This window comes from Zosterops lateralis (genome assembly GCF_965231275.1).
Source record: "Zosterops lateralis genome assembly, chromosome: 4".
Taxonomy (NCBI): Eukaryota; Metazoa; Chordata; class Aves; order Passeriformes; family Zosteropidae; genus Zosterops; species Zosterops lateralis.
The window spans coordinates 24,020,232-24,044,761 of record NC_139765.1 but is presented as its reverse complement, the minus strand read 5'-3'; the positions used below and the strand labels follow the sequence as shown (position 1 = coordinate 24,044,761).

Here is a 24,530-nt window from a genome sequence, read left to right as displayed (position 1 = left end):
TCTCCATCCTACAGCCCCTTCTATCCCCCCAAAATCCCCCACTTTGCCCGCATCTCCCCTTGTATCCGGAGTCTCCCCTGACTTGGGAATAGCCATAATTTTTAGCACTGCTGTTTTGGTGGGAGAGAAATTACTTTTACTGTGAGAGGGCACAAAAATGCAGGCTTACACCTGTGCCTCCCAGCTCCTGCCATGTGCAGTAAATGCAGGCAGCACTTCCAGGCCAAAAGCAGAGGCAAGAGAGACTGGGCACGGCAGCCCTGAGCTTGGCCCCTGCACAGGGCAGCAGAGCAAGGCACTGGTGGAGTTACCACAGATGCTGTGGTGCTGTCACCTCCTGGTAATTTTGCTGTCATTAGGTGCTGCTCTAATGAGAAATCCTGATTTTACTGTGGTTCTGGTATGTTGTCCACAATTAGCATGCAGTCCTTTAATACTAATTACCTTAGGTATTAGTTCCCTAAACATTAATTTAAAAAAATCATGTGAAAATTTACCTCTTCCTCAAATGAATCATGAATTAACCGGGGGTACTTATAATGCACTACTTAGACTTGCTTAATTAGTTAATCTCTGTAAAGGAGTTTCAAATATGCAAAGAGCTATCGAACTGCTAAGTGCATTATCTTCAATTAATTTTGCGCATCTTCACTACCAAGAGGGTCTTCAGAGTTCTAAGGAAAGGAAAAGGAGACATTGCTTCCAATTTTAAAAGTAACTAATACAGAAAAAAGGAATTAATTGAAAGATGATTTGACATGATGGGAATAATTGTGAATAGACAATTTCTTTTGTTTCAGCCAGAGCTGAATATGAAAGATTAATCTTTTTTATCCCTCCTTTGCCTTTGTTAGTCTCTATTTTCTTGGTTCCATCTCCTCCTGGCCTTAATACTCTCCCGCTCTCTCATTAAGTATTAACTCTCTCTCTTCCAAATTTGTTACTACCTTAGCAGAAAACCAACCAATACACAAAAAGGTTAAAAAAGGGCAAATCAAACCAAAACACTCTTCAAACTGGAGTCACTGGAGTTACACCCTCATACAAATGGTAAAGGATCTTGTTCCAAAAGAAGCCTCATGGGTTTCCCTTCAGAAGAAGGCACTAAAGGGCCAGAACAGAGCTCCTGCAAGAGAACCGGCCATGTCCAGTCCAGGCAGTCATATTTCCTGGACCACTGTGCTAGACAGTAAGTTCTTAATGTGTCTTTTGAAGTTTTCTATTCTCTTTAGAGCTTATATACCTTTTAAAATATGCTCATTTTACTTCAGCCATTAACAATCTGCTTTTGGGGGAGTTCTCTCAAAATGGGTTCTTTGTGCTAATACTCTGTCTAGCTGGCAGCTTTATTCAGGCCAGCTACATTGAATTGGACTTCACCAAAGAACCTATTTCTTGGGTTCTTTTTCTTACACTGGGACTAACAAAAGCTAAGAAGTGGGGTTTTTTTATTTTTATTTTATTTTTTTTTTTAAATTATTATTGTTATTTTTTTATTATTATTTTTTTTAATGACTAATCATCACTTCTCCCTACTGACTGCTGAGATCCCACACCTGAAGAATTCAGGCAGCTTGTTTAATATCAAGATGCCTAAGCAGTGGTTGTGCAGTAGAGTCCCCTTTACAGGGTTTGTGAAGGGGACAGGTAATGTGCTTTTGCAATAAATTTCTATCACATCTGGGCATTCAATCAGCAGATATTTGAAAACCTATTGATTTACCTTATTTTATCCAAAAGAAACTGGAACAGAGAACAGACTATTTGATGGCTACAGCTTTATTCTCTGCATACTGTAAAATAACAGCTCATCTCATTGGATGAGACATTTCTCTAGTAAGCCAGAATTGTGTACATGGTGATCTTCAACACAGCAAATTCTCAGGGAAAGAACTTCTGCTACCAAACCAGGGAAACCTCTCCAATCCCTCCCCAGTTCAGTTCTACAAAAGGAATGAGTGAGGGATATTCATTGTTATCCAATCCAGTGGATACTAATTTAGCTGAAGGGTCTGATAAACTCTGATCAGGCTCTCTCAGCTGAAGGGTAGGTACCTAAAAGAGCAGCTTGAAAATGGCTAAGTTGTTACAGGGTGCAGAAAGAGGAGCAGAAAGAAAATGAGAAGAAGCTTGCTTCTTGCCCTCCCATACCTTCACCAGCTGTGTGTTGGTACAAAAGCTTACAGGGTTTCTTCCCTTCATCTGGTATTTCCATACAGTCCGTACACACAGTATGAGATGGCTAAGCCAGAAACTATTAAGGAAAGTCTATATTGTTTCAACCTCAACCCAAAGCCTCTTTAGTTTCCTTCCCTAACTGAAGGATGAATGTGGTTGCCAAGGATCATTTAATTCACGTGGGTGACCCACCTGCCTCTGAAAGAAAGGTGGAAAGGAGCCTGAAGAGACTATGACTGCTACCAGATCCAAAATGAAGGGGTAGGGCTACCTAAATACTGAACCTGAAATTAACCTGAAGCCTGACTTTCCTGAGGGGCATTTCCACAGAATAAACCTAATTGCAGGAGGTTATCAATAGTTAGCCAAAGAGGTGACAGGGCAGGGAGGACGCAGCAAATTCTCAGTGAACAGTCCAAGATTTTTGCCCCTTCATGACTGTGAAAAATAGGGGAAAAAATTCTTCTTCAAAGGGTTCTCTTTCATACCAACATTTTAAAAGATCAACTGCCAATAAATTAAGACAAAGCAAAAAACAATATATGTCCTGGTGGCAAGGGAAGATGTGCTCCTTCTCTGTCCTTCTCATGTCAGAAGAGCAGCTCCAGTGCAGCCCTCTAGGCCATATTGTGCTTTCACAGCAGCACTGGTGTGACGTAGTTGGCAGGGAAGAGACCCAGTTCCCCACGCAGGCGACCTTTCCACCAGGATGGGTTGGAGCTATCCAGGACTTCTAAGATGTCTCCACTGCGGAAGCCCAGCTCATCATGCTCCATAGCATCAAAGTCGTACAAGGCACGGACCCACAGTGTTCGCTGGAAAAGAGAGAGGATACAGGCAGGGAAAAAGGAGCCAGGACTTTTAAAGATCATCTTCCTGTCATCCCTCTTAAGACTCAGCAAATACATTCACTAAGCAAGGACAAGCAGTGCTGAATTTTAGACCAACTTGCAATTAAACCAGGAAGTGGCCAAGATGCCAGGAAGGAGGGACCAATTTACTGGGGCTCCCAAGGGGTGGTGTTTTGTTTCTCAGCAGCCTCAGTGTATTTGTGGGTATTTGAACCATAAGGCAAAAGTCAGACTGAGAGCAGGTCCTTAGGAAATTGTGTTCTCACAGCTCTGCTGCCTCTGCCCTGTAAGGGCAACCAGGACAGCTATGTCTGAAGGCAGTTATGGGAGCACACGACTCCTGCCTGAAACCTGCTGGGCTGTAACTATTAGGGAATAGCTCTAGAGAGCTGGCCTGGTGCTGGTACAGATATCCAAATAGGTCCTCAACCAGTTGAGGACTGAGAGAGCCAGCACACAGACGAGACTAGGGAACATTGTAAAGAAGCATAAAGAAGGATACTTGCTCTTTCAGGCACTTCTGGGGCATAGGGGAGGGTCTTAAACCTCCTTCAGACTCTCCCCAAGGTCAGGCCTCTGAGATCCAAAGGATTTAGCATCTGTTTGGGTATATCAGTTTATTTGGGGTGTACACTGTAATGTGCACTATGGTTAGATTTTTTTTAAAGACTTTGCAGTCAATCTCCCACTTTGGCCAGAAATCATATTTTAAAAGACATAGCTTGGGTGTCTTTCTGGGAAATTGTTGGCATCCACACAACAGGGCATGGATAATTTAGGAGGTATATCTGGCAGGGAGAGATCTGTTTGAAGGCAGACTAACTTTCGATAAATCTTCCATTCAGGGCACTGCTTACACGTGGCCCCTAGTTATTTGGTTGGACATACAGACCTTCCTGTAATTGGATTTGTGGCTTCTACGTCACTGATGAGATGTGGCAGGCAAAAGCATGTTGTTATTTATTGCCACAGACTCTGATAGATAAAAAACATTGTATTTTAAGATGATCTACAATAAAGATCAAGGGCTTTTGCCAAAAAAGGGGCATGCCCCTATTTTTTAATATGTTCCTAATCTCCTAATCTAATCTGTTCTTTTTCATTCATACTTGAGAAAGGTCTGCTGTCCTTCCCTTCTCTCCTTGGATCTAGGTTCTCTGGTTGTGGACTAAGCTGGACATTTCCTCAAGAAGAGGAATATGCCTTAGGTGCCACTGAGCTGATGGGAAAATACTTTGTAGCTGGCAGTGGAATCACAGGCTGAGGCAGAGAAAGACACCATTCTATGTGGCCATTCACATAGTGGGAATTTGCAGAGCAGGTAGTTAGGTAGAAGGTAAAGCGCCAGGTATGGATCCAGTAGGGGAGTTGTCTGGGCTGTCTGCAGAGACACATCTGGATCACGCCCACATCCACTGTGCTAAGAGGCTCTGACAGCCAAGAGTGTCAGGTGGGTGAGTCCCGCTTTGACAGCAAAGGAGATCTGCGAGATGTGCCAGGCACAGACAAGTAGAGCTGGCTGATCTCAGGCCTTTTCAGGACTGCAGCAAAAATTAATGGAAGAGTGTCTTGGGTTGCAATGCAAGATGTAACCAGAGGTATGTATTCTCTCACTATTTGTTGAAACCAGCTGGAGCAGTGTTCTTTATCTCTTCCATGACCCATCCCTCATAACTCTGGGGCAGGGTGGAGGGGCAGGAGGCAGGGATGGGGGAGGATATTCTGTGTTGATGGGCTAGCTTTTAAAACTGGGTGGGGTAGTTTTCTTTATCTCTTCCACCACCCATCCTCCTTCCAGGGGGATATCTTCTGTTAATGGCCCATTGAGTCTCACTGCATGACTGATAAAACTGTATCAACCCATTGTGAGATGCTCCACCCAGTGGGAGGAGCCAAGAATTCCTGTCTGGATAAAAGTCTGAGATTTGGAACATCCCAAGAGCCTTTTTCCATTAGATTCCCAGAGGAAGACCAGACTCATCCACACCACCACTGGACCTTCAGAGGAAAACTACACCCTTCTGCAGGATCATTGCTTCAACGGAACCACATCTGTCACTCGAGGAGGGCTGCAGCCATCTTTTAACTGGACTGCTACCAACACCCTGACCAACAGGGTGTCAGGTTGTATTCTGACTCTGTCAGTGGTTTTTTGTACTACTGCATTTTTATTTTAATTTTCCTAGTAAAGGACTGTTATTCCTATTCCCATATCTTTGCCTGAGAGCCTCTTAATTTCAAAATTATAATAATTCAGAGGGAGGGAGTTTACATTTTCTATTTCAAGGGAGGCTCCTGCCTTTCTTAACAGACACCTGTTTTTTCAAACTAAGACAAAGAGACAATGTCATTACAAGTGCACTGCAAGACAGGAGGAGCACTGTAGCATGGTACAGAATCATGAGGCTGCCCTCCATAGAACTTAAAAAATGTACTGCACATTTAGCTACTGACATGAGTCACCACCTAGCTGTGGTAGCAAAGATAATTCAAAGCCCCATGCATTAATGGACATGAAGTTCTCCTAGAAGAGATCATTAGGCTTTCAGAAATGTCTTCTGCTGGACTCGTGCTTGATCAAAATCCTTGAGTGAGCCTGCACTCATTTCCAGTGTCCCAGATGCCTATTTTGCTGAGTTCATGCTAAGTTCCCTCTTCCATTGAGGCTGCATAAGACTGACCTTGAGAGCTGTTACCAGAACTGTGCTCACATAATACTACAGTCCTACCCTCAGACTGCCTCAGAAGCAGATTCAAGTGGCTGGAATAGAGTTCTGAGACTCAGAAATGTCCTGTAAGACATGGCCTGGCAGGCAAAATGCACTACTTCTCATGCAACCTCCATGTAGGTGACATTGTCTAGACTGCTTGGCCATTGCTAAGGGACCCACTGACTTGGGCAGATGAGGCCTTCCAGGTGCATCACCTACCGGTGTCTGCTGGTGCAGTGGGTCTGTGTGTCGCCGCTGCATAGCTCCTGCACCTCCTTGGCCATGATCCCTTAGTCTATGTATCACATCTTTCCTGTCCAGACTCCCACCATATCTTTCCTAGAAAGAAAACAGCAGAAAAGTCATGTTGTCATGGTTTTGGCTGGAATAGAGTGAATTTTCTTTGTAGTAGCTGGTAGAGTGCCGTGTTTTGGATTTAGTATGTGAATACTGCTGATAATACAGTAATGTTTCAGTTGTTGCTAAGAATTGGCTCACTCTAAATCAAGGACTTTTCAGTGTCTGGCCAAAGGGATATTCCACACTTTGAACATCATACCCAGTATATAAAGTGGAGGCACTTTGCTAGAAGAGGCCAATAACTGGTCAGGGACTGGTATCAGTCTGTGGGTGATGAGCAAATGTATTGTGCATCAATTCTTTTTCTTGGATTTTATTCCTCTCTCTCTTTTTTTTTCTTTTAAATAAACAGAAAATAATAACTATTATTATTACTATTATCATTATTACTACTATTTACTCTGTTACTTATGTTTCAATTATTAATCTGTTCTTATCTCAACCCACGAGTTTACCTTTTTCCTGATTCTTTCCCTACTCCCATCAGCAGGAGGAGGAGGGACTGAGCGGCTGCATGGTACTTAGTTGCCAGCTGAGATTAAACCATGACATATACATATTCTGAGATACATAAATGAGGGTGTTAGTGGGCAAGGAGTCAGGGACAAGTCCCCACATAAATAATTTTAGATGTCTGCTTCCAATAAAGTCCTTGTGCTCCAGTTCTGCAAGAAATGACCTTCATGAAAGAGGTCAGCTTAGACTGTTCTATTCTGGATTTTACTTCTTAGGAGTTGACAGTTGAATGTCCTCAGCTGTATTTCACAGCTGCTGGGACAAATGGTCAGAGAGGGGCTTTTTTGGTCTCTGAGACTTTTGGAGAAAAACTAAGGTTGTTCTAACTCACAGATAAAAAGCCATGCTTGCCAAGGAGACTTTAGCCAATTTGGAGTTATTATGACCCAGTCCTGCCCACTCCTTGCTCTTCCTCTGTCCCATATGCTGTGGGAACATCAGTGGTGCTGATGCAGCTGACTGTATCTGAGGACTCACTACTTCACCTTTTTTTTGGGCTGCTCCATAGTGTAAAGGACAGCAAACAACCCTATAAATTTAGTAGCCAAATAAGCCAAAGAAGAATGAGTCGAAGGCAAATTCAAAGAAAAGTAGCCATATGACCACACATCTCAGTCATATGAACACAAATTGTCTCAGGCAGATGGAGGGAAGAAGTAGGAAACATCTAGGAAGCAAGTTCTCTTTTGTGTGCACAGCTGAGAGATGTAGATTTTTGACAAAATAACTCTTCGCTCACTACCAAAGAATAAAAGCCAATGATTCATATGCCTGGGCTTGATGTCCCAGCCCCTTGTTCCTGGCAGTACCTGTTGCTGCTGCAGTATGGGAATAGGATGCTCTACATATCTCTTGGATACAGAAGAATGATCTTCTCCAGCTGCTCCTCCCGTGTGGAATCCTTCCGGACCTATCAGTTCCAGGCTCCCACCCCACCTCTCCTGATGAAAGAAAGATCACACAAGTGAGGTCAAGTTTTGCTTCCTGCCACATTCTTGACTAAAACTGCAATCATTGCACACAGAGCACTACCACTACCCACTACTCTGGAGGCTCTTTCAAATAACAGACCCTGCCCCTCTGAACAGAAGAACAAATCAGGAATCCTGTATTTTAGATCTTTGTCATAGCCATTCTCCATCTGAAGTCAGGTTAGTACTGGGAGATGCTGGGTTGAAAATATGGTTATTGAATTGAGGATCAGCACAGGAGTCAAACTCTTTCTTGAAATACTGCCCTTAGACTTCATTTGTCTCTGCACTGAAATCTATTTATTACAATCATTTCATCATATAGCCGTAGACTCTAAAAATTTGAATTGTGAACAGAAACCTCACTGTGATGAGTGCTAAACATACCTTGCTGTGTCCATCACCACAATGGATGTACAGAAAGTTTGCCAAAGCAAATTTGAGTTCTGTTCTTTGATTTGCCTGTTTGCATATTGGAGCAAATGCATCTCTTTCCCTTCCTACTCACAGTCAGCCCAAACAGGTTGTTACACTGATATACATGCATACAGTCTTTCCTTCCCCAGACAGAGATTCATTGCTGTGATCTCTCTATTACAGATCCCAGAGCCTCTCTTTTAGTACCTTACTAGTGCATTTTTAAAGCTCTGTATAAGTGGTCTAGAAAGAGACAACATTCCAGGCCCGTTCTTCAGACTGAAAAATGTATCATCTCTCATTTTGAGCCAGCAAGAATGACCCACATGCAGCCTATAAAACTTTACTGCTGTAGTCAGCAGGTCACATACTTTCTGCCTTGCCTCTACTTGCACATCCTGATAATTTAATACCAAAGTCCATTTCCCAGTAAAGTAGGACTTTGGTTGCTGCAGTGACTAGGCATGTTCACTCCCAGTACAGGTAGTGCAACATATGACAGCCTCTGCTATGTCATTTGCTTGTTCCCCTGGCACAAAACCAGGCATTCACTGGACTGGGATTTCTCTGCCTTCTCAAACATCGACTATACCCTCCCTGAAGGCACATCTTGTTCCCAGGTCTGCTATGTTCTTCTTGGTAGTACTTTCCAGTTCCTAACAGCCAAGTTAACTGCTCCAGGTTCTGCACTCTGTTCTTCCACATTCCTTTTACTGTCTTTGCTTGGTAGCAGAAGATGGACAATTCTTCTGAGCAGACAAACTTGCAGTTGTAGTTGCACTCTGGGTGTGTGCGAGGATACTAAGAAACTAGACTCAAATTTTTCTCAGTCACAACCCACCAGAGTCAGCTCTGTATCTCCCTTAGGAAATACAGGCATTTCAATAAGGTAAGTCCTGCTTCCCTTGGCATCTTAGAATTTCAGCTCTGAGGTCTTAGCACAACTTTAGCAAAGCATCTCTATTCAGATTTGAAGAACCAAAAAATTCTGCTCATTTATACAACTCTACATACCACTGAATCAACTAAAAATTTGTGTCTCAGGTCCCACCAGTGTATTGATGTGGCTGGGTTTCCAGGGACAGACTGTCCTCCTCCCCATCCGGAGACATTCTCATGAACAATCCTTCCACAGAAAGGTTTCTGATTGAGAAACTCCTAAGGACAGTTTGTGTTTACCTTTTCTTCTTGGCTGTTGTCCCTTAGGAAGATCTGCTTCTGCCTGGAGATGGAAGCTGTCTTGTAGTAGTCCACCAGCTTGTTTAGCGAGTAGAATTTCTCTGTCCACAAGTAATAGCTACCCTTTGAATCCCTCATCACTTTGAAGTGTTGCACATCATCTTCATGCCTGGATCCCAAAGGAAAAGAGATCATCAAACAGATTGCACTTTTACCTTGTTTGAAAAAGTCTTTTCCAGAAGGGTACCAAAACTTCTTGCTTGGCCAAATCTAGACTTCTGGAAAGTCATGCGATGGCAGTCCTTGTTCATACTGGACCCAGATGTGGCTCTATTTCAAAAGACTCATCGATTTGCAAATGCAGAGTGCCCCAGGACTGCCCAGTCACGAAGAGAACTATCAGAACAAAGCACAGGTTTTAAACCCTCTCTTTTGAAATAAAGGCCACAGGAGCTTCCAGGGTGGAAAAAGTGCAGTTATAGTCTACCCAACAGCCTTTGTAGGTCCTATCAACATCCAGTCTGGATTGACTATAAGACCTGCATTACACCTTTACACACCATGGGGATCACCACTACATGCAGACACAGTCACGTGAAGCCACAGACTAAGCTTTAAAATAGTATAAAATCTAGTGTAACATGATTACTACAGGTCATTCTCTCTATTCAAAAAGAAAAAAATAAATAGGATTTTTCCAATGCTGTTACAAGCCAAATTAATAATCTCAACCTTCTGCCCCTTATTCCCCCTGCACCTCCTCTCACCTCCTGTCTGATGTGTACAATTCCTCTTTTCACCAGATGTGATCTGGTTTTGATACCGACCTCCTTGCTCTGTGCAACTCCAGGCACTCAAAACACTCTTCTCAGAGGCTACATCTGCACAAATAAACTCAATGGCAGGGACTGAATGCTATCCTTGACTGCTACAGTCCCAAGCTGTTGAAGTGTTAGCATGGTTGTGGGTTAAAAGGAAAAGCTCTCCCTTAGATAGTGCTGGGCCATGGTTACAAACAACAGGCCAGGAACTGTTCACTAGAAGCTGCCTGAATACACCTCTTCTGCTTGGTGGGGTGAAGAGGGCATAGCCATACATATCTGACATCTGCCACACTGCTTGGCTTCAGGGCCAGAGAAAGAGCCTTACTGTACTTGATTTGCAAATGTAGCAAGAATGTTTTCCTGTGTTCCTCCTGGATACTTTTTGAGCTGCTTGAATCAATAAGCACATACCACTTGGAAAAGACATTGTTAATAATGACTCTAATTTAAAGCTGGTTATCAACTCTTTGAAAATTGGGAAACCAAACATTATTTAAGAGCTCTGCTTAGAAGGAAATGCACTGAGAAGTGCTGGGCTACATCAAGTTGCTGAAATGCAGCTGGGCTGCAAGCAGTGAAAAACCATTCCTTGTCCAATGGCTGTTTAGTGACCTGTGGGAAATAAGTTAACAATGTAATAGTAATCTCTTAATAGGTAGCAGTTGAATTCTTGGATTCGGTAACCAGGGCTGTCAGGGAATCAAAACAAATTGACTTGTTAAGCACTGTGGGAGACTTTTCCTGTACTGCTCTGCTTTGCTGTAGCTCTTTCAGAGAAGGAGGTCACCAGGGGATGCAGCTTTGGAATGGGGCATTCACTGTGTCACCTGAAAAGAGGCAGAAACATTTGGGAATCAGATGCCTAATTTGTTCTCATTCAAAACACAGCAGCACTACCAGTGACTGGCAGCACACAAACTTCTCAAGAGGCTACATCACATTAGGAATCCTTGTGAGAGGAGGCTCATGGGTTTAATGGTGAGGGGCACCATTAAACAGGAAAAGAAGCAAGAATATGCTGTGAGAAGCAGATACCTGACAGAGATGGAAAAGTCACCATAAGAGTTCTGACTGGCTCGGACAATGAAGCAGCCAACTCCTTTGCTCATGAGAAGGTTCTCTGCTTCATGGCGGGATATCTTCTCATCAAACCAGCTGTCAAGTGGGAAAAATCATGGAGATGTGAATAAAGATGTGAATTAATGTGAGGAATAAAGAAGTTGAGGATAGGGAAAATGGAGTAAGCAGGGTGGAGGGAAGAAAACAAAAGGATCAGAGCAGCCCACATGGCTACTCCTAGTGGCCATGTATATGCTTAGGTACAGGGGTTTGATGGATGCAGACCATTTTTTTGGAGTAGTAAAAGCATGTACATGCAAAGGAAACAATGTAAGCTTTGGTCTGCTAAGAAGCAACACTCAGTTGAAACTGTAATTACAGACACAGTACAATAAGGTGTTAGCCAAAGAAATTTTAAATTACAAATGTGTATGTATACATATATACACACATAATTCTCAGACATACACATCAAATTGCTTTTTGGTGAACTGTTTGAAAATTATTGGGCTATGATGAATATATTGCATGGAACACACATAAATTTTTAGCAGAAGCAAGCCATGAAAGTTTTAGTACTAATAAATTGGTTCCTGCAAGAGTTACAATACCACAAAATTGCAGAAGCCCAGAATACACAAGCATACTTACACGAATTTAGCCAGGCATAACAAACAACAGCATAAGCCACTGGACTAATAATGAGAAAATCACCATAAATAGTAAAAGAATATGATGTCAGTAGAAATTTTTCAGTAGAAAAACAAAAAATCATATACATTTGCATATGTCCACTCCATAGCTAATCAGATCTACAATCTGCAGTCTTTGACTTTACCTAATACTTAATTGCCTGTATTGCATTAAAATTAAGGACTCTTAACTTCCTAACGCCTGTCATTTCCACTTTGGAGTTTTTTATTATCATCACAGCTTACCTATGTATCAGTAGCAAAGAAAAATCAGACTTCAATGAGCTTTGATAACCAGTCTCAATGATTATTTAACAAGAAAAAGATGGGCAAAAACAATCCATCAAAAAAAGGAGGCAGCTTTTTTCTCTAAGTCTAGTTCTGTCATCTGGCCTGAACTGCTTCAAAGTAGAGGCCTGGCACTTAGAAAAGTGTCAAAGTGGAAGTATTTGTTCAAATCTCTTGCACAGAGAAAGTAAAACAAGAAAAATGTGTGTGAAAAAAGAAGCTGCCAGTGCTCTTGAGTGTTGGCACAGCCCTGTGAAAGAGCAAGCAAGAACAACTGACTGGAAGATCTCATCCCCCTGAAGCCCAAAGTACAAGGCCATATTTGCACAGCAAACTAATAATATCCTTCAGCTCAGCCAAGCAGGTTGGCTTATGTCCAAAAAGTAAAGTGCCACCTCCAAAGGGGACAGAGGCACTTATTTGTGACTTCAAAATCCCTGTGTGCTCCCAGTATGACTGCTCAGGGAACCAGCACATTACAACCACAAGTACTGGGCTTGTTGCATGCTCTTGTTCACCCCTGAAATGCTGCAGCATTTTTGAAAGAAGAGGACAATGAGAGGTGCTTCTGGGAGCATTTCTGCTAACTGAAAGGTTGTAAAAATCCCATGCACTGTCATATTTATGGCATAGGGCTGGAGAGCACATTTAACATGCATTCCGACATGGACCAGTCCTTTCTGAAAGCGCAGTGCCATCTCCTCAGTGGGAAGAAAGAAATGCAGGTACGTCTGTCTCTGACAGATCTGTTTCTGTGTGTGCGTGTGTGTAAGAGAGAGAGCAAGGCGGCATGTCTGGTCTATCAACTCTGCCGATCCAGGAGTAACACCAGCTGTCACAGTCGAGTAGCATTGCACTGACCTCTAGTGCACCGACAGAAACTCACAAGCACTTGGCGGGGGGAGGGAATGCGGTGGCAGGGTAGGAAAAAGGGAGTCAGTGTCGTTAAGAGTCGAAGGAGGAATAAATTTTTAATGATTTGTTTTCAGAAATATCTCTTGCTCTTCCTTTGGTGCTTAGCCTCTCTGTTCCCAAGACTTCATACCATCACTATTCTTCTTTCCGAGGATATCTAAATGCAATTCCTGCCACATCCCAGCATCCCTCTGAGCAGGAGTAACAAAAGGATCACTTGGGACTGACAGCGATCATTGAGGTCCATTTAGCTCCGAAAGAACAGAGGATGCTTTGGAGTGGAAATACACTGTGCTGGCAGAACTGCGTGTAGCATTACGGCAATCCTTGCCAGCCCCAAAGTGTAGGATGTTATGCCCAGCACTTCCATTGTCCTGTCCTCTGTGTGCGCATGCAAATGTGCTCCTGACAACACTTGCTGGAAATGTGCCATGGTGGTGACACCATTTCTGTCACACTTACTGGGGAACACAGAAATCAATGAAGTTCTTAGGAACGTAGCCCTCGTGACTTCTGAGCTCAGCCTTGTACCACTCTTCCTGGGAGCTCAAAATCTGCAATGGAGAAATGGAATAAATGTGTCTCCTGAGAAAGGCAAAAGTAACCAAAATTCATGCAGAAACCTAGACTGTCTTGTAAGAATAAAAGAAAATGGTACACGTTCTCTACTCTCCAACCAACAAGGTTAGTGGCTGATGACCACTTCAGAGCAAGCAAGCAATAAAAAAGCCCAAGCAGAATTAGAGAGATTGCTTGTTAACTTTACCCCTTTGTCTGACTGCCTGTCTGTGTGTCTCTGGTGCCTAAGAAATAGAGAAATTCAGCTTTGAAAGACTTAATAGGGGCTTAAGTTATTCTCTGTGCTGCCTTCTATAGTTGGTAATGGAGCATCTCAGATTCACAAGGGAAGAAGGAAATACCTGTGAAAACTCCTCTGCCATATGGGTATGGTGGGCTATGCAGCTATATCTGTGTGCATTACAGATATTAACATGTGCTCTCACCTGTTATTTCACAAGAGATTCTTCAATGGGTTAAGTCTTCAGATGCCCTCAGCTTTGCCAAGGTAGATAAAAGAAGGAGGCAAAAAGTATTTTCAAGATACTATTATACATAGGAGATTGTAGGATAGCTGGAAGTGAGTCCACATCCCACACTGGAGCAGTTTCAAGTGTGCTCACAATAATGTTAACTGTAATGGTTCTTAGAAACATTACTGCTGACCAGGGAGGTCCAAATTCATGACACCCTGGTTGATGGCTCACGATACAGCCCTAAGCTAGAGGAGAGAGGATAAGAATACAACCACATTGGGATTTTACTGCAAATGTTGTTGTTCTTGGTGTTTTGTTTGACATTCCAACCCCTGGGACAGGATTTTGCTGTATGAAATAGACCATATTTCTGCTCTTTCTGGTTTTGGAGAGGTGCCTAAAAGCATGAACCATGACAGTTTTAAAAGGAAAAAGCAAGTGGAAAAGACTTCATTGAAAATCTATTGTTAACAGTAATAATACTTACTTTGTGAGCCAGTCTTGTGGTTTTGGGAGCCTAAGGCACATTTTAACTGCTCTGTATTGGCAACAGGATGTTACTGTCTCTGGAGCCAAATCCTCATTGCTTTGCCTGCCACGTAGGCCTTTTTTAAACATTTGGATTCGGAAAAGGTAAGGAATAGAAAGCTGTGGAATTCCTACTTGTACAGTCACTGCTGTCCTCATGCCTGGGTGCTGGGTTAAGGAAGTTTTTTCACTGCTGTGGTCAAACATAGAAGATGATAGTTACTTCCTGTTCATGCTCGGGCCTTGCTCTGTTGGAAGTGAGGTTTCCAGAAAGACCCACCTGCTGTTTGCCACTGCAGAGCTGACAGGTTTCTCTCAGTGTGTCATCCTCTCAGAGAAGGATGTGGTGGTGGGGGGTAAGAGGGTGGATTTCCTCCTGTCACTACTGGTTGAGGGCCTCATGTTTCCTGTTTTGTAATCTCTACATCAATACTTCATCTTATCTCCTTTATAAATCAGCAGGTTGTTGCAGCCAGCACCAGGGTGCTTATGATGGAGTACGAATGTATGTGTGCCTGTGCCAGAACAGAGTAGCTACTCAGGCTGATTTACTGCTACTACGGCTCGAGTGGTTAAGGTGTTTTGTCTACCTCATGGACATTAAAGCAAGAAGGAGTTTGATTTTCTGGTAGTGAATTCTCTACGACAACTAATAATAGTAAAACTGGTGTGTAATGTTGACACTTCTTATCAGAAGCTTCCAGCACACTTTGAAAGGGAGCTCTAGCTTGTAATAATTTTGTGGGAAGGGAAACTGAGGAACAGAAAGAAAAGTGACCTGGCCAACACCATCACCCCAGCCAGGGACTTGATGGGAGTCTCCTAAGAAAAAAAGACATCTGTAAAGGTCATGTAATAGTAGGGATTGATTGGGGAAGAATAAGAGTGTTTATCTGTGCTGAAGAGAGGCAGTGATTTTTCCAGAACCTTCTCACAGCTCTTTGGAAAGATTTGGTACTAATGAGCTCTGGATGCTATCAACTTTGTCTAAGTTCCAAGAATTAAAAGCCAATAAAATAAAAAATAGTGGTGATGGAAAAGGCAAGGCTGAGACTCAATATCTGACTATTAACTGGAATATCTGTGACTCTTTAGATTTTGGCTGCAAAGGCTCCTTGCTAAACAAGGGTTTATATCTGATTGTTGTACATCATCCCTTTGGACAGTAAAGGAGTTAAGACCTTAGGAAGGAGTAATATTCAGGCATTTTCAATGGAAGCAGAACATCTGGGGCTGAGAAGTAGATAAATAATTAGGGTGAAACTTAAGTGACTTTATCTGTGGGACTTTGGTAATGTTAACAACAACTGTTCTATCATAACACATACAAATCAACTTTAAGTAGACTTCCAGAAGCTCTGTATTGTATATGATCAACTCTACTTCTGCTATTGCCCCATAGTTAAATTCCTGCAAGGGTGTATATAACATTATTAGACCAGGGCCTCTTAAATTATTCCATTATGTGCATAACAGTCTGTCTCATGGACTTTTCCTCTTCTATTTGCAATTGCCAAAAATCCCTGCAGCATCTAACAATAATTACTAACAGTGAAAAGTTAGATATAGATTCTATGATGGATAAGAGTTATTGTTTAAACAGTTTAAGGGCTGGAAATAAGGAAGACAGCAATCCCTCTGCACAGAACTGATCCTACCTGCATTTAGACATAGTCATCATAATGTAGTCACTGTGGATGATCTATCTGGTCAATTAAAACAGACAGGACCCTCAAAACCTGTCACCAAAGATCTTGATCTGTGCCCCAGCAAAGGTACTTACCCTTCCTGCTGACTACCAGAGGGCAGCTACAATTTATGGACATAAAATCAAGAAAAGTGGACATAGACTCAAGTAAACTGGGAATTGTTGTCCTATTGCAAACCCTATGGGAGAGGAGTATCTTGCATTTGTATTAGTTTATAGATATGACTTCATCTGTTTTGTTAAGGCAAATGGGAGCACAAGAAAGATCTGGAAGTAGTTTCAGAAACACTGTTTAGTCAAGCTGGAGGCTGTACTTACCTTCAACATATCTCCAGCCTGAAAGCTCAACTCATCTTCCCCAGAAGCAGTGAAATCAAACTTGGCAATGGCTTCCATCCTGTGTCTTGGGGGCAGAGCAAAGCTGGAAGAAGTAATGTCAGATACTTGTCAGCATCTATGAGCTACTGGGATTGTGGAGTTCAGCCTCTGGAAAGCTGATAGGCAGTGCTGTGATTTGCATGTGGAGAAGCATGTACGGACTATGGTCAGCCATTAGTTACTAGACATGGAAAGACAAGTAGGCAGAAGAGAGGGCATGGCTGAAGCCTATAATTAGCTGAAGTGAGAAGTACAAATAACCAGTAGTGTATGCTTATTCTAACAGGTATTTTTCTCAAGAGAAATCTTATGGGAAAAACATGTATAGACCAACTCTGTCACAGTTCCAAATAAGGCAAGTGCCTCTGTCCTGCAACAGAAAAATCCATTTGCTTTTTACCTCAAGAGTGAGTCAAATTGAACAAACAATTGAACAGGGCTGCAATAAATATATATCTTTTTCTTGGACAAGGGCCACAATACAGAAAGTTGAAAGAGTCTTTTCTTTGTGATGGCTTAACATGTGTGACCACAATTTCTAGGCAGGAAAAACCTGTTTGCAGGAAGGCTGCATTCCCTATTTTGAAGCAGGCAGAGAGTTAGCCTACCTCAGTGCTGGTAACCTGGGAGCCTGAAACGTATCAGACAGCCTGCAAACCAAAGCCTGCTTTTCAGCACCAGAACAATTTGGCAGGGGAAGTGGCAAGATGAGCTTTGCTTCTTCACCACTTCCTGCTCATGTAACTCGGATGTACCCCAGCAGGACCATTTTTATAATCAAGAGTTACTGATTTCCCATGGCTGGGTCATGTACCCCACAGTGGTGAGGCTGCCAGTGACAAGCGAAGAAATAGCCAGGCAGTGACACATTAAGCAAGTGCACTGCTGGCAGATGCTCTTGCAGCACAGCTCCTGAAGACCATCAGACAACTCCAATATAGAAGTAATTTTTATGATTTCTAAGATAGGTTCGTCTGGGAACGAAGATCCTGAAGTGACAGGTTCCACTACCTAATCTCAATTCGCACAAAAACACCCAGTTTTTATGGCTTGAGAGGAAATGCCAACTTGCCTGATCCAAAACATTCATAACCAAAAAGCTTGAGAAAGACACTGTACAAACAAGTGAACAACCCTAATTTGGGTTAGATATTTCCTATCTATTAGAACCGACACATGATCCCCAAAATACGAATTGTTGATACTGAGCTCCAGAACTTTGCCACTTTAAAATCAAAAGGCTGCTGTAACCCTCCTTTTCAACAATATATGCTGTAATGTTCCTTCTTTGACACACAACCCAGGGGTTTACCTACCTGTGTAACAAGGATCCAGGGCCCAGCTCTGATACAGCTCAACTTCAACTGCTGAGAATGAGCTGGGAGAAAGGCTGCAGGGCAAAAGCTCTAGGACTGCATCAGCATTATCCCAGAGACTCCAGAGGAAAACCAACATGGGATGATACAAAATCTCAGAGGAAAAACAAAACCATAGTTTAGTTGGGATAGTCAGTCTAGCTGAGTACCTGTCATGAATCATTTGGGTCATTGAGTTGAGTTGTCATTGCCATCAGTCCTGACCTATCTGGTGGCAGATGGCAACCATGGAGGTTGACTCTTCATTTCTGGTTGATGCCCGCAAAGAATCCTTAGGTGCCTTTACACGGGTGAGAAGTATGCTAGCATATAGCCTAATATTTCATGAAAACCTAACTTGGTTCTGTGTGTGTTAACTGTATAAAGCAGTTATTTATTGGCTAAATTTTCTGTTTCCTGGTTGCAGAGTCCCTTTGCTCTTGACTAAAAATCCCTGAATAAAGTCATCCACATGAGGGGCCATAACATCACTGGCTATTAGTTCTCATATTTGTTATGATCACTTCTAACTTAAAAAAAAAAAAAAGTTTATACGATTCCTAGTGGATTCTGTTAGCACCTCCTTTTTTGCTGCTCATAGGTGAATTTATATCCATGTGACTGATGAGAGCTTTGAAGCACCAAGGCAAATTTTTGGCAGTCCACAGAGTTCTTACTTTTGATATCTTTTACAGATTAGAGTCATCCTCTGTCTTACTCTTATTCCAAGACATTGGTGTTATCCTGCAGGTGCAGCTTGGGCCTGATTTGAGAACTGTCCTTAATTCTTGCATAGACATTTTTGGACCTTTGGTCTGTAACCCTGCACAGGCAGCGTCAGCCCTGTTTTGTGCTAACAGAGCATAGGGGTATTAAATTGGAGGGGAATTAACCCTTAAGGGGACTGGTTAAACAATTAGACAGTTGAAGTAAAAGACTAAAGGAGAATTACTTTAATAAGGGCTGTTTTTCAGTGTCTTATCTTGCAGTGGTGGCCTGCTGCAGAGAGATCAGAGCCAACAGTGCACATTGATCCTGGAACTCCTAAGCGCAGACCATTAATCCCAGCTTAAGGAAAAGAACACACTTAAAAACAATAAACTATTTAAATACAAATCCTGTCTTTGATTCTGCCCCTTAGATATAGAAGAAGTATGTAGCAGCATGGAGATGGGTGGTGATATCTGCTACCTTCCTCCAAAAAGCATCTCTTCTGGAGAAGCTGCTCAGGTGAGCACACAGGCAAGGCACTCAAGTCCACACACCACACACACCATGGCTAGCTCAGCAAAGAAAGGCAGGAAAGGTCTCCTGTATAAAGTTCCAGTGCAGTTTATTTTGGAGACACATGCTGAAGGGTTTTAGGGACAGAAAGACCAAGATCAAAGGAGTGTCCAGGGTTAAGTATTGGGTCAGGAGCCAATGGTCTGAGGGCAAGGGGCGGTATGAGGGCAGGGCAAAGGGCAGTGACATATAAGGGACATAACTATGGAGCATCAGTGATGCCACAACCAATGGGGAAACAGGGAAAGGAGAAATCTTGAGAACCAGGGACATATATGAATAAAAGAGGTGGGCAAGGCCCATGGACCAATGGGAAGAGCAAAACTGAGGTAGATTAACATAACATTGTAGAACACATGGGGGAAGCCTTTTTCCTCACCCTAAGCTATGAGGCTTTCCCGAAGCCTATGGTAGATTCTTCCAAGGCATTGGCCTAGAAGTTTCCCTGACAGGCTCAAGGGCCTCCACAGAAGCAATGGGGATTGTCTCTACAGGGGGCAAGAGTAGAAAACCTTTAATTTTTCAATAACCCAAATGTTAAAGGTGCTATTGTAATGTGGCCCCCTTCAAAGAAGAAGAGTTTGTGAAACAGTTAAAATCTTCCCTCTTACTTACTTTTCAATTTCAGCAATCCCAGCCTCAGGGAGAGACCAGGAGACAGATACCTCTTCAAACAATCTTACCCATGGATTAACTGTGCCTTTCATTGTCAGCAGCTGGATTTAGAAGTGGCTCAAACACCATTGACAGTGTTGGCTGTGTTGATAAATCCACAATGCAGTAATGCTCTGGTCTTAAGCTCTTCCTTTAGTAGCGACCAACTACTAAAGGAACACTAGCCAATAATCTTGCCTTTGAACTCCAGCCTATCACTTTTCAGCATCTGAACTTCAAACCAGTTCTGTTTTTCTGATCCTATTCTTCCCTCCATCTGTTACTTGAGAATCCCCACTCCACATGTCAGTGCTGAGCCCTCATGAAAACTCCTCTGCCAGGAACCCATTCTTCCCTCTCTGCATGCAAGTGACTCTGAGCACCATCCTACAACACAGACATACAGGAAATTTTTCACTATTATCATAACTTACATTTCTCAAGCACCTTTTATCCCAAATTCTGCTTTTAACTCCATGGTGCAACTCCTTTCAGCTTTTGAAAGCCAAGGACAATTTTAGACTGTGCATAATGTTCTCTGTGAAAATCACCTTTGTAGAAAGTTTAGCATGAAACATATGCAATGCTTAAAGAGAAATTTTTCAGTTCCGAGTATGAGTTGACCAGGACCCTTCATTTCGTCCTGGCTTTTTGCACGCAGGTGAATTTTCTCTGTGGTTCACTTTTGTAACAGAGTGGATCCACGAGGCATAAGGCTACAGCAGCTATGTGGGAGAGGTGCAACAGAAGATTCACAAAATGAAAGGTGAAAAGCAGCGTGGCTTTCAGAACACAAGGCAGGCATTCTGGTTGGGTGGAATGCCATTCCCTGAGCAAGAACATCAGCATCTCTGTTGATGGAAAATGTCAAAAGCAATACAGCACAGTCCCCAAGAGTTTAACACCATTACTCTACACCCTGTTGGTTCCAAATTCAGCAGTAACAATGCCAGGGAAAGTCACCACCTATGAAAAGTTTATCACTTGGGGACTGCCCCTCCTCAGCCTTCCCCAGTCTCACCTACTTACATCAGAAGTGGAGCAAAATTAAAACAATGCACTTGCTTAATAGAAGCATATGGAAAGAGTTTATATTTGTATGCCTGTAGCCTAGAAAATTGCATACATCACCAGTCTGAAGCTTCATCCAGTGAGGTTTTACATCAAGATATACAATATGAGCTACTGTCTTTGTTTGGCTCTGCAAGAACAACCTATTGGACTGATGAGCAACTGCGGACAGAATTCAACCCTGAACATCTGTACAGAAGCTCGAAACAATGGAAAAGGGACCTGCAATCTAGAAGAGCTGTGCCAAATAACAGCTTTGTTTTCACCAGCTAAGTCACATACTAGTGGCATGGGGATATTTAGCTCCAAAACCACAAACCTCTGGCTACGGAGTTAACAGTGAGCTTCACTGACTATCCGTGATAAGAGGGTAAAATTTATAAGGGAGAACAAGTCACTAAAACACTCAGAAATGATGCATTTAAGACTTGGCTATTCTGCCACTCAGAGCAATGCATAGCATTTTGGCTGAGCCTGTGTGCAAACAAAATAAGCCTCCTAGGAACAGGATTCATAGAACAAGCAAACTTTCAGGACTCTATAACCAATAGCAGTTGGTAAGAAATCCCCCACAGTAGGATATTTAATCTCCCTAGGGAATGCAAGTCTTCTGTGCTACTTCCCATCACGACAGAGTAGAATTGTGCATCAACATGGGAAGCTGGTGCAACAGTAGGCCCAAAGAGAGGAGCACATGATCCAGTACTGCATGATACTGTGACAATATAAAAACTCCAAATCTTTGCTGTGCTGGGAGGGTTGGTGGTGGGGGACTGGGGTGACGGGGAAACACCTCCTTCTGTTTGCCTACTTCCTCCCTCAGATTCCAGCTGGTCAGAGTTCGCAGAGGCAGAGGGATTTGTCCTGCAAAAGCTCTGCCCTGTTGTGAAAGCTTATAAACAAGATGGTTTTGGGATCTCATGCTCTGCCCCTACTGCGCAGTAGTTCACCTTTCCTTCCAAAACCCCCCGCTTCCTCCCCTGTACCTTGTCCCACCCGGCTCCCCTTACTCCAGCTATGCTCAGCCCATACCTTGCAGCAGCTCTCCTCTCTGCTAGCACTTTGCTCAAAAGCAGGAGGTGCGTTACCACCTAAGGCACGGAAGAGACGGAGAGCTCAGGCCCCTCCCTGAACTCCCTGCAGCGCCAGTGTAACACATCGGTGCCGGGCCCCCGTGTGTGGACAGGGGTGTCAAGAGTGGGCATGGGAGGCAGGGGAACGGAACTGTGTCTGTCACAGGACAGAGCGGGGCGTGGACAGTTTCCAGTCTCTAATGTCAGCGATATTTGGTACTCTGCATATTTAAAATGGTGGTGCCGGTTCAAAAGGAGCTGCCTCTGGCTGCTGCTTCACCCCGGGGTGGTTTAACAGATGGATAAAGAAGGGTCCCTCAAAAAATGCGCAACTAAGGAAAACAGAAATGAGCACAGGCCTGCTAAGTTAACTAAGAAGCCATCACTCCACTGAAAAGCATATCTTGAGGAACAAGAAACTAAAGACTTGAAAACATGTAATAAAATAATTTTCAAAGACAACAGAAGCAGGAAGCCTGCCAGAGTAGTAGAGTAGTAGTAGAGAGCCCTGTCTGTAGGGCTGACAGATGATTGAAGTGTAAAAAGAATGCTCAAAGAAGATAAGGAAGAAGCACAAAAGCTAAATTAATTCTCTGCATCCATTCATCTTCCATAGGGATATAAGGAGGTCTCCACAATGGAGTTTTCTTTGCAGAGGAAAGCCAGGAGAACTATTTCAAGATGAAGAACTGGAATCGAAGATTTTAGGGAAAAACATTAAATGAACAAGAGTAAATTCAAGGATTTGATATTTTAGAAATCCTGAATAAAATCCAAACTGAACATGAAATAATAAAGGCTGAGCAATTAAACTGTGGCATACAATACTAGACTAAACGAAGCCTTGGAACTTGGAAAAAAGCAGCAAACCACAATACCAATGTTTGACATGTGTTTTGAGGGGATGCAAGGTGCGGGTCTGACTTCTGTGTGCTTGAAATGGGTAAACAGATTAAAGACAAAAAGAATTACTGGCCTTAAGAGAGAAATAACATACATATAGCTCCTCACATAGCTTTTGTAGAAGGAAGTAATATGGCACAAATCTGAGTTCTTCTAAGGAGCTGATGAACGTGTGGACATAGGTGATCACTTGATATAAAACTTACATTTCTACATAATTTGATGAAGTCTCCCACCAAAGACTCTTTAAAAAGCCTCCTAAGTTTTCAAAGAATAGGGGAGAAGGTCCTATAGAGGATTAACAACTGATTAAAAGTTAGGAAACAATTTGAATGTGCTGCTCAAAATATTCATAAATGATCTAGAAAACACAGTGACAAAACTTACTGATGAGAAAAAAATCCAGGGTAATACAAATTATATCTGATCACAAAGCTTTGCAGATGGTTTAAAAAATACTGTTGAAGTCCAAGAGGAATCTCAGTGCTGATGGCTGCAAAAGCAATGGACATGGGACAAAACAAACATTAACTATGTGACCACAGCAATGAATTTAAATTAGCAATTACCACTCAGGAAAGACACCTTTGAGATAGTGTTTGAGTCCTACCAAAGTGTCAGCTGAATGGAAGTCAAAAAGGCAGGTTGGGAAGTGTCTGGAAAGTGATAGAAAAAACAGAAGGCAACATGATGTCACTGTACAAGTCCCTGGGGCGCCTGCTCGAATATTTGTCACTTGGATACAGCAGCCAGTTCTCATCGTTTAATCTCAAACACAGAGACAGAAGCACTAGAAATAGCAGCTAGAAAGCAACTAAAGATGACCAAAGGAATGGGAAGTTTTTGGACAAGGAAGGACCAAATCAAAGACTGGTATCCTTCACCCGTAAAAAAAGTTGTCAGAGGGCTAAATGCAAATAATGTTGGCAATTACGAAAATCATGGAAAAGGTAAACAGAAAAATTTTATTCATCGTTTCTCATAACATAAGCACTAGGAGTTCATTCCAAGAGTGACAGAATCTGGGAGGCCATAGGGAAAGAAGCTGTGTTGTACTGTTCGCATTCTCCTTCCCCAAATACCTCATGCTGGGTACAGCATCATGGACCGTGAGTAACTTTAACCTGACCCAACTAATCCTTAGGAACTGTGGTACTTCACCAAAAAACACCACAATGTACTAGTTCAAGAGGACGGATCCAGCAGCAGGCTGGTAGGTGGTAGTTCCTACCTACACACACTGCCTTTTGGGGAGGCAGTAATCTCACTGGAATATCTGTAAGTTAAAACAGGGTAGTGTGAAAATTAGGAAGCACTCAGACCAGTTGGGGTAGATAAAATGGAAACTCTGAATGGGATAATCATGAATATATTTGCTGAAAAAATATACAGGTTTAAAAGGCAGGAGGCTAAAGGAAGAGTACAGCAAATAACTCTTGCCATCTTGTGAAAAGTTTTACATGTGGCAATCAATAAATGAGAAACATAAATTTCTGTACAGGAAGGTGGGACCAATCTTCACAGTCTTCCTGGGCTGAAGCTCTGTGCCTTTTCGAGGTCTGTGAATGGCATGACAGATTG

The 24,530-nt window shown here is 42.6% G+C and overlaps 1 protein-coding gene across 2 annotated transcripts in view; it reads right to left on the bottom strand.

Moving 5' to 3' along the window:
- Positions 1-1,777: 1,777 nt before the first annotated feature.
- The window catches only part of GRAP2 (GRB2 related adaptor protein 2), a 40,142-nt gene continuing 17,389 nt past the window's right edge, over positions 1,778-24,530 (bottom strand). Inside the window, exons 1-8 of one of the 2 annotated variants that reach the window (XM_083860467.1) lie at positions 22,006-22,060; positions 16,550-16,652; positions 13,424-13,515; positions 11,043-11,162; positions 9,184-9,352; positions 7,426-7,557; positions 5,960-6,079; positions 1,778-2,993 (exon numbers count right to left, since the gene is read on the bottom strand). In XM_083860467.1, the coding sequence (XP_083716593.1) occupies positions 2,814-2,993; positions 5,960-6,079; positions 7,426-7,557; positions 9,184-9,352; positions 11,043-11,162; positions 13,424-13,515; positions 16,550-16,627 (891 nt within the window). In that variant the 5' untranslated portion in view covers positions 16,628-16,652; positions 22,006-22,060 and the 3' untranslated portion in view covers positions 1,778-2,813. Of the gene's footprint in view, positions 2,994-5,959; positions 6,080-7,425; positions 7,558-9,183; positions 9,353-11,042; positions 11,163-13,423; positions 13,516-16,549; positions 16,653-22,005; positions 22,061-24,530 lie in introns of those variants that run through there. The other variant, XM_083860466.1, reaches the window with a different exon arrangement.